Source organism: Taudactylus pleione, unplaced genomic scaffold (assembly GCF_031769625.1).
Source record: "Taudactylus pleione unplaced genomic scaffold, aTauple2 ptg000095l, whole genome shotgun sequence".
NCBI classification, from domain to species: Eukaryota; Metazoa; Chordata; class Amphibia; order Anura; family Myobatrachidae; genus Taudactylus; species Taudactylus pleione.
In genome coordinates, this window is record NW_028284497.1 from 23,397,038 (window position 1) to 23,411,308 (window position 14,271).

Sequence of the window (14,271 nt, forward strand, 5' to 3'; positions counted from 1 at the left end):
ACATAGGATATGTGTGGATACCCACACAAAATGAATAAGAATACCCTGTTTTGGTGTTTAGCCCAAAGGTTAAGATTCACAGAAATCAATAGAAATAAATTAAACACTTTTATCGTTAAGTCACTCTAAAATCAATTATGCACATAAAAGGATTTACAATCTGTAAACCAGCATTGCCAAGTGATATTTCTATTTTTGGCTTCAGAGAATATTGAGAGTTCTTCCACTAATGCAATGTCATTATCTCATTCTTTAATGCTAGGACTATTCTGACTTTTTCATTAAATAGGAATTAGGGATTTGTCAGAACTTAGTAAGACTCATGCTTGTGATTTGAATGGGAATCAGTAACACTGGTTCCAGAGAGAAGGACACATCAGAATCGTTGTCAATGTTATTAAAAACTTACAGGCAGATTTAAAATGGCATAAGTGGTCCATATTGTTCACCTCTGTCATACAGTAGATGCTACATAAAATAATCATCATTTAAAAACACTGCTGATGTTTATGCAATTTAGAACTGGTTTACCAGCCTGATAACCAACATTTATTTAAAATTATCATTAAAAACAAAAAAATATATGCAATCAAATTTGCAAATCATTTGCTGTTTCATGTTTGTATTTTTCACACTCCATTTGACTACTGTAAATTCCTTTTAGTATTTTCTTTATTTTCATTTACAACATACACAAAACTGCTCACATAGGTTGTAAAGTAGGGTTGATACATCATAGTGTTTTCTTGAAGTATAGTACTGTATATGCAGCAGTCATTATAGTGTTTGTATGAGGGAGGTAAAGAGTGAATGCCTGCCCCTCTTCTTAACTTTACTGCAGTTTATGACTTTCTGAATTTTTGTACTGAGAGAGTAGAGGATGAATATTATCTATACTGTGTAAGAACTGTACATCAAGCAACCAGGGTTGGTGAATTGTCATTACAAATCTGTATGTGTCAATGGGGGAGATTTATTAAAACTTGGAGAGAGAAAAGTGGAGAGAGATAAAGAACCAACCACTAAACTTCTGTTAAGGTGCCTTAACATTTGGCGTCCTGAAAGTCTGAACGTCTAATGTCATTCAGTGAAGAAGCCCAACCTCCTATCTCTGAACATGCCGAATATGATGAGCGTCGTCAGGTGGATGGGCATGTTCAGTATACAGTTGGGGATGGCAAGGACCCAGCGTGCACGCACATTGCTGTTCCGTGCCGGCTATCCATTACCCGACTTTGTGAGCAATGTGAACATAACCTCCTGGTTTCAGTCGGATTGTTCACAAAGTTGGGTAATGGATATTCCCCTTTAGTTTACAGGATTTGTGTGATAAATGACTATCTCTTTCCAAGCTTTGATAAGTATCTATCTATCTATCTATCTATCTATCTATCTATCTATCTATCTATCGATCTCTCTGCAAGCTTTGATAAATCTCCCCCTTTGTCTCTCAAAGTGCTGATAATTTGTTCATGTAAACTGATACACATTTTTGGTACTAAGAGGGTTATAACTGTGAATGACATTACAGTCATTTACATTTAGGACATCCACTGTCATTTCTGGCTAGCTATCTAGAAGTAAACGAATAATTAAATAGCACAAACCGGGATGCCTGTAAGGTTCAAAAACTTTTTATTTTATCTGGAGATTTATTGCATACAATCCCACATCTAAAGGTTTGGATAGTCAATTAATTTAAGTGAATATATTTAATACTGTTAAAATACTATAATTGTTTTAATTTTTACTTTTAGATACCAAGCTAGTATGAAGATACTCTTATTTTATTTACGCTATTTATGAAAAGTACATGCATGTACCTTTTTTATAATATTTATTTTAGTTTATACTAACATCAACTATTGGCACAGATTAGACATTTTACTGAGCAGTGCAGAGTTTTCTATTGAAGGTTCTCCACACTTCAATTAATATGTACAAGAAAATCCTACTTTGGACATTGTTGGCACTGCTAAAAAGCCCAATTAGTGTGGGACTTATTTTACATTTACCTGTTATCTGTGTAGTGTAGAACTTACCTTCTATAATACTGTATTTTAAACATTGATGCACTGTTTTCTTAGGGATACACCAGATCCTATTGACCATAGTGTGCCAGTAGAGCTAATAAAATATAATAGAATAGAATACATGCTTATTAATGTTATAATCTTTTGAATTTAGATTATATAAAACAAAAATATGCATACAAAATTTAAAATAAAATATGTCACCAACTGGACATTTTAATTGTACAGTAGTTATTATCCTTTCTGAATTATTTTTGCCTTCACACATAATACTTGTTTTTTCAGGCTAAATAGCTGGGCATTAAATAGTAAATTCCCAAACTGAAACATTTCAGTGATCATTCAAATTAACTTAATTATCAATTCCAATTTTACAAAACCGCTATAAACAGTGCCACCCACATCTTTTTAGTAGCATATTATCATATAATACCCATCAAAGCAGAATCCACACACAGTACAAATGTCTTTTAGAAATTATGTTCAGCAGCAATAAATAAATATCATAAACTATGTCACCACAAATAATTAGTAGGGTACATTTTGTTTTTTATATATCTCACTTTTTTTTCTCTGCAAGACATTTTTTCCATCCATAAATTTATTTATTTATTTATTTATTTTTTACATCTAACACTATCAATATCAGCCTACTATGAGAGAAATGTTCTAAAAAGACTATAAAAGCTTTTCCTAATAAACAATCACAGACACAACACTTCTCTCATATCCCACTCAAATTTCTTTCTGTGATGAGCTACATCTGATGATAATTGGAAATGGCTATCTCCTTGCAAAGCTGTCAATGAGGATCACAGTTTTATCAAAACAAATTTCCAAAGGGGGCATCATCTTACAGCTACACTGCCAATTCCATTTAGCTATTAAACTTATATTCAGGTAAAAAAAATGAAAAATGTGTCTATGACATAAATTATAATGCTCATTTGTTCAGTCAAGACATATAAGCAATTTTATTTAATGTATCACATTGGAATCTCAACACACTGTTTGACCAAATAGAGGTTGTAAAATTTTAACTCTCTGACTTTGCTTGTTTATTATCACCGAGTCTGTATTCTTTGGAAGAAAAATATGCTGTTATATTCCATTTTCAGTGTCATCTAACTTACTAATGGTAGTGTAACTAGAGGTCCATGCGACCCAGCCCACATGTATCCCCTCTCCCCATGCATATTTCTGTAAATTACCTTCACACTCAGACCTCCAGATATATTTGTTTTATTTGTCACATTTCAGCCTTGATTACATGACATAATTTGTCTTCTGCTAGATCCCCCAGCTGTCATTGACATCAAGGGCTGAGGAGGAGTATAACACAGTCTGAGCATGTTTTGTGTGTATGAGTAATAATCTACTGCAATATAGGTGACAATTATCACATTATCACATCAATGTTGTAAAGTAATACAGGTTGAGTCTCCCATATCCAAATATTCCGAAATACGGAATATTCCGAAATACGGAATAATTTTGGCATGACTGAGATAATGAAACCTTTGATTTTTGATGGTTTAATGTACACAAACTTTCTCTAAGGGACAAATTATTAAAAATACAGTATAAAATAACCTTCAGGCTGTGTGTATAAGGTGTATATGAAACATAAATGAATTTCATGTATGTACACAAACTTTGCTTAAACCACAAAATTATTAAAAATATTGTATAAAATGACCTGCAGGCTGTGAGTATAAGGTATATATAACACATAAATGCATTCTGTGTGTATATTGGGATCCTATTCCCAAGATATTTAATTATGAAATGCAAATATTCCAAAATACGGAATATTCCATTATCCAAAATACCCCTGGTCCCAAGCATTTTGGATATGGGAGACTCAACCTGTATGTAGCATGTGCTGAAAGAGTCCCTTCAGTAGTTCTATTGCAGTAATTCATGTTCTCTTGGGCAAAAATTTTAAAGGCATTGTTAAAATGTCTCAATGTTAAAAATTTTTAAAAGCAAGAATCCAAAAAGGTCTGAATGATTTCAGTCCCAAAACAATTACTGAAGCAGCATGTTAAAAGATGTATCTAATTCTCAAAAAGTCTTACATTCAGATGGGTCCACATACCTCTAGCCTCCTGGTGAATTAAACAGCACTTCTATTTGTCCCATGCTGTGGGGTGAATCAATAGCGCTGAGCATTTTTTTGTGCATATTTTTACTTTTCTTTTTTTTATCATATGCGCAGCATGCCTATGTTCTCTGAGCGAATGCAGTGTATCTGCATGCTAAACACTATGTTACAATGTTACAGCCGCTGATACTGTAATGTAGCATTTCGCATGCAGATACACCTGCAGATGCACACAGAACATAGACATGCTGCATATCATGTTAATCAGCAGAAACTGCTTGTGCTATCTATTTGCATTGTTGTGTGAATAAGATGCATTTGAAGGTAAAAAACACATGAAAAAATGTTCAGCACTACCACGTTATGTGTGGCGCGACTTGCAGTGCACAGAGGTTAGATGTATGTGGGCACCTCTTTATGAGACTGGCACGTTTCATTTTAACTTATAACTTCTTCATAGGCATACATTTTCAGTACATCTATATATAGTTCTTGATTCAGAGATCCACAAAATTCTGTATGCATATATATATATATATCATAATTTTTAGCATTGGGGCCTGCATATGCAACTTTGAGCAAATGCAGAAGATTCAGAGTTATACGCATCTCAGTCAGATCATAACTTTACTTAAGATATTAATGTGAAATCAAAATGAAATGGTTGCCAACATTTTACTTTCCTTAATGGTTGTCAATTACCAACATGATGAAGTTTAGTACGATTTTGACTACCTGGCTGACACATGTCAAAACTCTGGTTACATAGAAAAATCTCTGACAGATGAACCATAGACTTTGGTTTCACTTACATGTAGTGGTGTATCTATGCTGGGTGCAGGGTGTGTGATGCACATGACAGAATGTGATCAGAGCATGAACAATACATGAAATCAGTCATGAACATATACAGCCATGGCCAAAAGTTTTGATAATGACAAGTATTGGTTTTCACAAAGTTTGCTCATTCAGTGTTTTTAGAATTTTTTGTCAGATGTTACTATGGTATACTGAAATAAAATTGCAAGCATTTCATAAGTGTTGAAGGCTTTTATTGACAATTACATTAAGTTTATGCAAAGAGTCAATATTTGCAGTTGACTCTTCTTCTTCAAAACCTCTGCAATTCGCCCTGGCATGCTGTCAATCAACTTCTGAGCCACATACTGACTAATGGCCGCCCATTGTTGTCTAATCAATGCTTGGAGTTTGTCAGAATTTGTGGGTTTTTGTTTGTCCACTTGCCTCTTGAGGATTGACCACAAGCTCTCAATGGGATTTAGGTCTGGGGAGTTTCCTGGCCATGGACCCAACATTTCAATGTTTTATTCCCTGAGCCACTTAGTTAGCACTTTTGCCTTATGGAAAGGTGCTCCATCATGCTGAAAAATGCATTGTTCATCACCAAACTGTTCTTGGATGGTTGGGAGAAGTTGCTCTTGGAGGATGTTTTGGTACCCTTCTTTATTCATGACTGTGTTCTTAGACAAAATTGTGAGTGAGCTCACTCCCTTGGCTGAGAAGCAACCGCACACATGAATGGTCTCAGAATGCTTTACTGTTGGTATGACACAGGACTGATGTTAGTGCTCACCTTTCTTTCTCCAGAAAAGTGTTTATCCAGATGCCCCAAACAATCAGAAAGGGGATTCATAAGAGAATATAACTTTATCCCAGTCCTCAGCAGTCCAATCCCTGTACCTTTTGCAGAATATCAGTCTGTCCCTGATGTTTTTCCTGGAGAGAAATGGCTTCTTTGCTATACTCCTTGACACCAGGCCATCCTTCAAAAGTCTTCGCCTCACTGTGCATGAAGATGCAGTCACACCTGCCTGCTGCCATTCCTAAACAAGCTCTGCACTGGTGGTGCCCCAATCATGCAGCTGAATCAACTTTAGGAGATGGTCCTGGTGCTTGCTGAATGTTCTTGGGTGCCCTGAAGCCTTCTTTACAACAACTGAACCTCTGTCCTTGAAGTTCTTGATGATCTGATAATGGTTGATTTCGGTGCAATCTTACTAGCAGCAATATCCTTCTCTGTGAAAGCCTTTTTGTGTGATGATGACTACACGTGTTTCCTTGCAGGTAACCATGGTTAACAGAAGAATAACAATGATTTCAAGCTCCACCCTCATTTTAAAGCTTCCAGTCTGTTATTCTAACTCAATCAGCATGACAGAGTGATCTCCAGTTTTGTCCTCATCAAAACTCTCACTTGTGTTAATGAGAGAAGCACTGACATGATGTCAGCTGGTCCTTTTGTGGCAGGGATGAAATGCAATGGAAATGTTGTTTTTAGGATTAAGTTAATTTTCATGACAAAGAGGTACATTGCAATTCATCTGACCACTCTTCATGACATTCTGGAGTATATGCAAATTGCCGTCATAAAAACTGAAGCAGCAGACTTTGCGAAAACCAATAATTGTGTCATTCTCAAAACTTTTGGCAATGGCTGTACTGAAAGTTCCCTAATTTCATAATCATATCTACCAAAACCCCCTATATTGTTGGATATTTAGGTTTATCCTGATATCAAGTACCAGCATTCGTGTCAAATTTAACATCCATGATATAGTCATGATAGTTACCATGTATTTCCACTAATAGTTTCATATACCTTTTGAAAGTTCATATTTTTTTTCTCAATATATTGTATATATTAAACATTATGATATACTATTAATTTGGATTTTAATTGTCTTCTAGCTCTACCACATCAGATAGTGTTCTATACCTGAAAAAATGTGCAGTTATGGCTCTACCATAATGGAAGCTATTAGGAGGAATGGTTAAAAAAAAACAGGACAAATAAGTTATAAGTTGGAAGTTATAAGTAATCTCCTAAAGCATTTAGAGAATATTTGAACACAATGCTACAAAAAATTATTTACTGCCTATTGTATTAGAGACTATTTTCCAAAATACAACTTTCAGTTTTTCCAAGATAATTTGAGGTGACAATAGACAATTTATGACTTTATGATTTTATTTATTATGACATTTGTCCTAAAAAAGAAAATGAAGGTGTAATTCATATTACAGTTTGTAATCAAATACAAATAAACAGGTTAAGAGAAAGTGTATAAGCACAAAAGTAAAGAACACAGGGCCTGATTCAGCACGGATCGCAAGTGCTAAGACGCATGCAGTCGGCCAATTTTTGCGATCTGCACATGCATATAAGACACAGTGTGCGTGCTTGAACCAGGTGCTGCAATCTGGAATGCGTTCACAGGCAGTATGCTGACCCAGTATTCAGTGACTGACAGGTAGTGCCATTTGTGGGTGGTGATGGGGGGGTGGTCGTGTGAATGCAGGCATGTCAGTGCATTCGAACGCCATTGCAGGGGCGTGCTTATGTTATTCACAGCTAACCCATACACATCCTGAGTACTCACTGCGTGCAGAAAGTTTAGCAATACCTGCAGGAGGGTCAGGTCAACCACTATTCTGCATATTGGTCCGATGGTTCATGATTGTACCAATGTTTTAGCTATTTTGCACATTATTACGGATATAAGTGAAGGTAAGGGGGTGTCTTTATGAAGTGCTGGGTGTCTTCATATTATGGTGCGGTGGCAGTGCATATGCTTTCATTAGCATATTTTCGCAACAGCCTGGTGCTGAATCAGGCCCACAGTACATAATCTTGGGCCACCCCAGAATAAAATTAATAGATGGACATGGAAGGTATTGAAACATCAACATAAAATACATGTTAGATTGAAAGATTAACAATAAAACATATTCACAGTACAGTGTAGGACATCAAAATGAATCATTTTTGTTTCTTCACCCAAAAGCTGTTTTCAATTTTGCAATACAACTTAACATATGTTTAATGTAAGAGATTGGCTTTGTAATTAATTTTTTTAAACAAATAAAGTTTCAACAATAATTTTTAGTCACTTGCTTTGTTTATATTACATTGTTGCTAAATTTTCAGGCAAATAAAGACATATTCTACATCTTTTGCAAATGATAAATTGCTTTTAATCTATATGTAAATTACATTTTCACATAGTATTATCTCAGTTAGGGGTCTATTCATCATCACTTAATTTACATAAAAGCAGGTGAAAATTAACATTTTCATCTACTTTTGTATAAATTAAGGGTCAGACCCATTCATCATTCCTGTAACGCAGGAGATATCAATCTCCTGGTTACAAATGTGCATCGATAATTTCCACAGTTCCCATACTATAGTATGGGGATGTAGAAATTATTGCATTTATTAAGTTCTGAAAAAGCATTTTTTCAGAACTTGAGTGTGTAACTGTATGCCACTCTGAGATGGCGTACAGTCCACCAAAAGTCTTCACAAGAGCAGGTAAGGATATTTTCAGATCCCTCCCTTCTCTATCCCCACTGTCTTTGGCAGCTGTTTTCCACAGCTTCCTCCCTCCTCCCCAGCACAGCACCCTGCACGCTATCCTACCTGCCTTTGGGGCTCTCTGACCCTGCTCCTCCGCTCTCTCTTCAATATCACCTACGGCTCATTGTGGAAGGGAGGCTGCTCACTATGGAAGGGGGGGCAGCTTGCTGCAGAAGGGGGGGCACTGACATCAGCAGGCAAAGGACTGGAGACACTGCCAGGACACTGGGGGAGAAGGGATACACAGGAGCCTAGTGCTTCCAGAGAGAGAGGAGAGATCAGCAGCAAGTGTGGCCAGGTAGAGGGGAGAGACAGGAGCCTAGTGCAGGCAGAGAGAGGGAAGAGATTGGCAGCAGGTGCAGCCAGGGAGAGGGGAGAGACCGGGAGCAGGTGCAGCCAGGGAGATGGGAGAGACTGGGAGCAGGTGCGGCCAGGGAGAGGGGAGACATTGGGAGGAGGTGCAGACTAGGGAGAGGGGAGAAAATGGGGACAGGCTGAAGGCAGGGGAGTGGAGGGAGAAGATACATCAGGGACAGGCTGTGGGCAATGGAGCTCAAGGAGAGGAGGGAGGCAGAGGCTGCAGGCTCGGAGAGAGGAGACATGGGACAGAAGCAGCAGGCTGGGATAGGAGACAGTAAGGATTATAGGGAAAAGTATCACAATTCCAAAAAACTGACTCAGTGGAAAGAGCAGTTTTTCGGAAGTGATACTTTAGTTAATGAGGCATGTTGAGTACCTCTGAGTTCAAAACATAATTATCACCATTGATAACTATATACATTCTTGTAGCAAAAGTGAGCAGATTCTTAGCAAATACATAGATAATGTTACACATAAATAATGGTCAATAATTAACTAATGATTTATAAAAAAAATTAACATAACATCACATATAAATAAAATATACTGGGGGAGATATGTCAAACCTCAAAGAGAGATAAAGTGAATAGAGATAAAGTACCAACCAATCAGCTTCTAACTGCCATTTTACAGGCTGTGTTTGAAAAATTACAGAATCTGATTGGATGTCACCTTGATTCTCTCCAAACTTTGATATAACTCACCGACAGTGAGATTATAGTAATAAAAAGATCATATTAACATCTATGTTTTATAAAGATACTAAAGGAACTTTTCTGGAGCAGCATTTCGATATGAGTATACTTTGTCCATGAAAAGCAAAGTTTTGGAGTCCCAGGAACGGGATAACAGGTTAGAGGGAAACTTGTCTCAAATAGCTCTTCCATTGCTATGCATACTGAGATTTAAGGTATATCACTGAAATGTTTGGCCTATTTGTCAAACTTTGTACACTTTGAGTTGTTCATGTAGACTTTACTGCCATAAACAAATGTCACCTGCATTTACATGCTACAATGATCCAATTCTGCCATTTCTTAAAGGTGGTTTATTAAAATGAGATTTGTTGACTGTGGGGCTATATTGCGTAATGAATTACATGTTAGTGGAACCGGTATGAAATGATGTAGGCTTTGTGAAATGACATGTTATCCTGTAGTCATAAGAAGATGAGTAGATTGTGGCCAGAATGAGATGTACATGGTCAGTTACAATACTTTGGTAGGCTGTGTATGTACAGTTGGTGTAAAGGGGCATAATTGGTATTAGAAAAAACATTCCCCACACAATTATACCTCTACCATCTGATTGAACTATTGACACAAGGCAAAATTGATCAATGAATTGATGTTGTTTATGTCATAAGTCTGTTGCAACATACAAATGGTAGAGTCAGAATGAGAACTGTCATCAGGTGATGTTTTTCCAATCTTCAACTGTCCATTTTTTTATTTTTATTTTTTTAAATATTTTTATTATTATTGTCCATTTTTGGTGATTCTGTGTCCACTGCATTGTAGTCTCAAATTCATGTTCTTAGCTGACAGGAAAATAACCCAGTGTTGCTGTAGCCCTAATAATAATTATAATTTTCTTTATATAGCACTTTTCTCCAGTAGGACTCAAGGATGGCACTTAAGCGATAGAATGAACATATTACAGTACAGAAGGAGAGATAGTAGGTGGCAGTTTCAGCATAGTGTAAGCTAAATACAACAGAATTTAAACAGAGATAAGTTATAGTTCTAGATTAATATGATGAAAATGGCAGATTGGGCAAATGGAGTCCAAATTATAACAGTGGGAGCAGATATTAGGAGGGATAGGAAGATACAAGGCTTGATATGTTGTGCATTCAGAGAGGGTCTTGTAAATATAACACTATTGTAATGCATGACTATTTTAGTTACTGTCACCCCTCTCATTAAAAATGCCTTTAGCCCATAAATCTGTTGCTTACTAGATGATTTATGTTCTGTATGTGTTCTGAGGAGATCCTCAGTTTCTGAGCTGAGACACTCAAGCCATCCTGACTGGCACTAAAGATCAAATTCACTTAGATAATTCACAATTCTGGAAAGAGGGTTGAGCAACAACTAAACCTGCATGCTACATGATTGACTGATTAGATATTTACATTCACAAGCAGGTGTAAATATGTACCTACTGTAGTATAATGGTCACTGAGTGTACACAGGGATTGCTTAACCCACACATAACTAAGAGGTGAGTATTGAGTCCATCACAGGTGATCTTTATAAACTGGAGCACTGCAATACAATGCGTCAACCAACTTCCAAGTTTCTTCCTGACTGAAAAGAGGTAGTGGTGTAAATGAATTAGCAATTCTCTAGGTCTAGGTCAATTGTAAATTACAACCTTGTTCTCTCCCCTCTAAAACAATCCAAAAACCACAAAAGCAGTTTCAAGGAGATTTATGTATTACTAGTCTGCAAACATTTGCAAAAGATCCTGTCCACCCCCTGATCATGATATAAATATATGTCTACAGCAGTTAGAAGAGATTCTGATTATTATTAATGGGTAAGAGCTCATACATGAAGTTTGGGTTACTCATTTGCGTATCTTATTGTTATTTAGGTATATGCATAGAAGTGACATAGCTAGCTTACACTGATCAATTTGGTGTGCTATATTAGTACATCTGTTTAAGATGGTGTCTGAGTCTGTGTAAAAAGGGCTCCAATACAAGCGGCTGCAGCTTTTCCTCATGCTGAGATCTGATGTCTTTTATATACGACTGTATGTGTGGAAAATCAATTCCTGTGCAGCCTAACATCTTTGGTACACTGTGAGCAGCTTTTCCGTGACTTAGAGCAAAATTTCAAGAAAAATACAATACAATTCAATTCATGCCATATGAAATACAGACAACCAGTATACAGTATATATATATATTTGAGTTGGTCTGGACTCCCATATAATAATATAACTGGCGCTGGTGCCCTCACTGATGATAAATAGGTGTAGCAGAGGTGCAGCACTAGGGAAATAATAAATCATAAATCCAGTTTGCTTAATATCAACATTTCAGTGTTTATCACTTTCATCAGGATATCTTGTGTGACCTTACAATTAAACATGAAACTCATTTGATGGTTGCAATGGATGTCTGCACTGTATACTGCAAGCCTGTACAATTTAAGATTCCAATCAATTAGAACTGTTCTTTTACATCATCAGCAAGGTAAACTACCAATTGACTTCTTGCTTGATCTACTGGAAATTACACGTATGGGTAACTATTAAATAATTGGTGACTGATATTATCTCAGGGACTGCAATGGGGAATAATATCACTTGTATGCACACCTATACTGCAAACTGCATTGAATACAAGAGGATTATACATCTCCTTATCTATAATTCAATTTGCTGTCAGATACTAAAGTTATGGGGTTTAGAAGATTTATTATGAATTTTGCTATGACCCTTGCAATCTAAGTGATATATGCATGATGGAAAAAAACAATAATCCATAATAATAATATACATCTCTTTCTTTTTTAGGCATTTATAGGAAATACAAATGCTGATAGTGTTGTTCACTACAAGCTTCAGAACCACATCAAAGCAAGATACCTGCGCTTTAACCCATTGGATTGGAACTTGAAAGGCAGGATAGGAATGAGAGTAGAAGTGTATGGGTGTACATACAGTAAGTAATTATTCTCATTATTATTTCACCTAAATGTTGCTACTATGTTAATTGGTAAGTATAGGCTAATAATTGGACATTTGAAACTCTAATTTTTTTTCTACTCATTTATAATAATTATACATTATGTTTGCAGATATTAATTCAAAGTTGCTTATTTTACAATGAGTTTCTGAACAAAAGAATGAAAAGTTTATCCTTTTTACCAGTGGCGGCTCCAGAGGTGCACAATTGAAATAGGGGAGTGATATCAACTGCCAGTGAGTCCCAGCCAGCAATGTTTGGCAGCAGTTGGTGTGTCTCCCCTATTTGAATTTTGGACCATGCTGCATCCCCACCTGTGGAACCGCCACTGCTTTTTACTAAACAGCACTTACACTAAACAATCAGAAGGTTTTATATTTTATAACTAATCAACAAAAGGAAAACATTAATTTGATGCATTGCTATATTGAAATATATATATATATATATATATATATATATATATATATATAAAGAAAATGGAGGATATAGCGCCAATACTTGTAATTTAGTGAGCAAAAGAAGTGTGTGCACTGAACTGGGCCAAAGAATTATTGAGGCATCAGCTCTGGGTCAATAGTAAAATACTAGTGTGAGTATTTGGGAAACAGTGAACAGAATGTAAATTGACAATTGAGCGACAAGTTTGCTACATGAAATAGGCGTTACTGAAATATATTAGATACAATATACCTCATGCATACAATGATTTGTATCTAGTGAATACAAAGTGCTAGTGCAAGACAATAGATAAATTATATAGGAAATTTGGACAGATCGAATGTCCTATAAGAGTGAATAATGCAATTTCATAAATGATAAATATCAATAAATAGAAAGTGCCAGTGCAATAATAAATAAGTAAGAATATATAACAATTTATTAAGAACAAAAGGGAGAAGGGGGGAATCCCGCCTTAGTGGCTAACAGATTCCCTTTAAACATATAATTGACAATAAATAAGTATAAAACATGAGGCAGTACAAACAAGTTTAAATGAGAATTGAGCAAATTAGAAATATGGCAGCTTATCTGAATATGTAAGAGAGGTAATTTTCCAAAGTTCATGAAGTATACAGCAAACACTCCCATTGCGTTTCGTCTTATGACTTCATCAAGGGGAAGTTGGTGTGTCTCCGCTATTTGAATTTTGGACCATGATGCATCCCCACCTACTTTTTTTTATATTAAACAGCACTCTCACTAAATAATCAGAAGGTTTTATATATTATAACTAATCAACAAAAGGAAAACATTAATTTAATGCATTGTTATATTGAATTTATATATATATATATATATATATATATATATGTATATAATATATATATCGGTTTAGGAAAATAGTGAAGTAACGGCGCCTTCAGTGTACCAGTTCTTTTTAGATATTTAGCAACAACACTGTTCATATAGAGTCCATATAATCTTTACCTGATGGGATCTCCGTGTATAATGTCCCAGGTGTATATCTCAAAAAAAGAAGAGAATAAAAACCAACATAGTGTAACCTGATATAAAGTCTTAATATAAGATATGAGACTGTGCTGATGCACAGACTAGAAATGGTGTAAGAGAAAATGAAAACCAGCAATCACCAGCACCCAAATAAATGCAAGCCTCGTACCGGATAACACTTTTTCATACAGCAATGTAATTAGGGTCTCTTCTTCTTAAGCACCAATCTGCT

At 35.9% G+C, this 14,271-nt stretch overlaps 1 protein-coding gene across 1 annotated transcript in view; it reads left to right on the top strand.

The window, feature by feature from the left end:
* Nucleotides 1-14,271, top strand: part of CNTNAP4 (contactin associated protein family member 4) — a 377,413-nt gene that overhangs the window by 184,814 nt on the left and 178,328 nt on the right. The window contains exon 4 of the mRNA XM_088470185.1: nucleotides 12,413-12,560. Coding sequence (XP_088326311.1) covers nucleotides 12,413-12,560 — 148 coding nt within the window. The remainder of the gene's footprint in view (nucleotides 1-12,412; nucleotides 12,561-14,271) is intronic.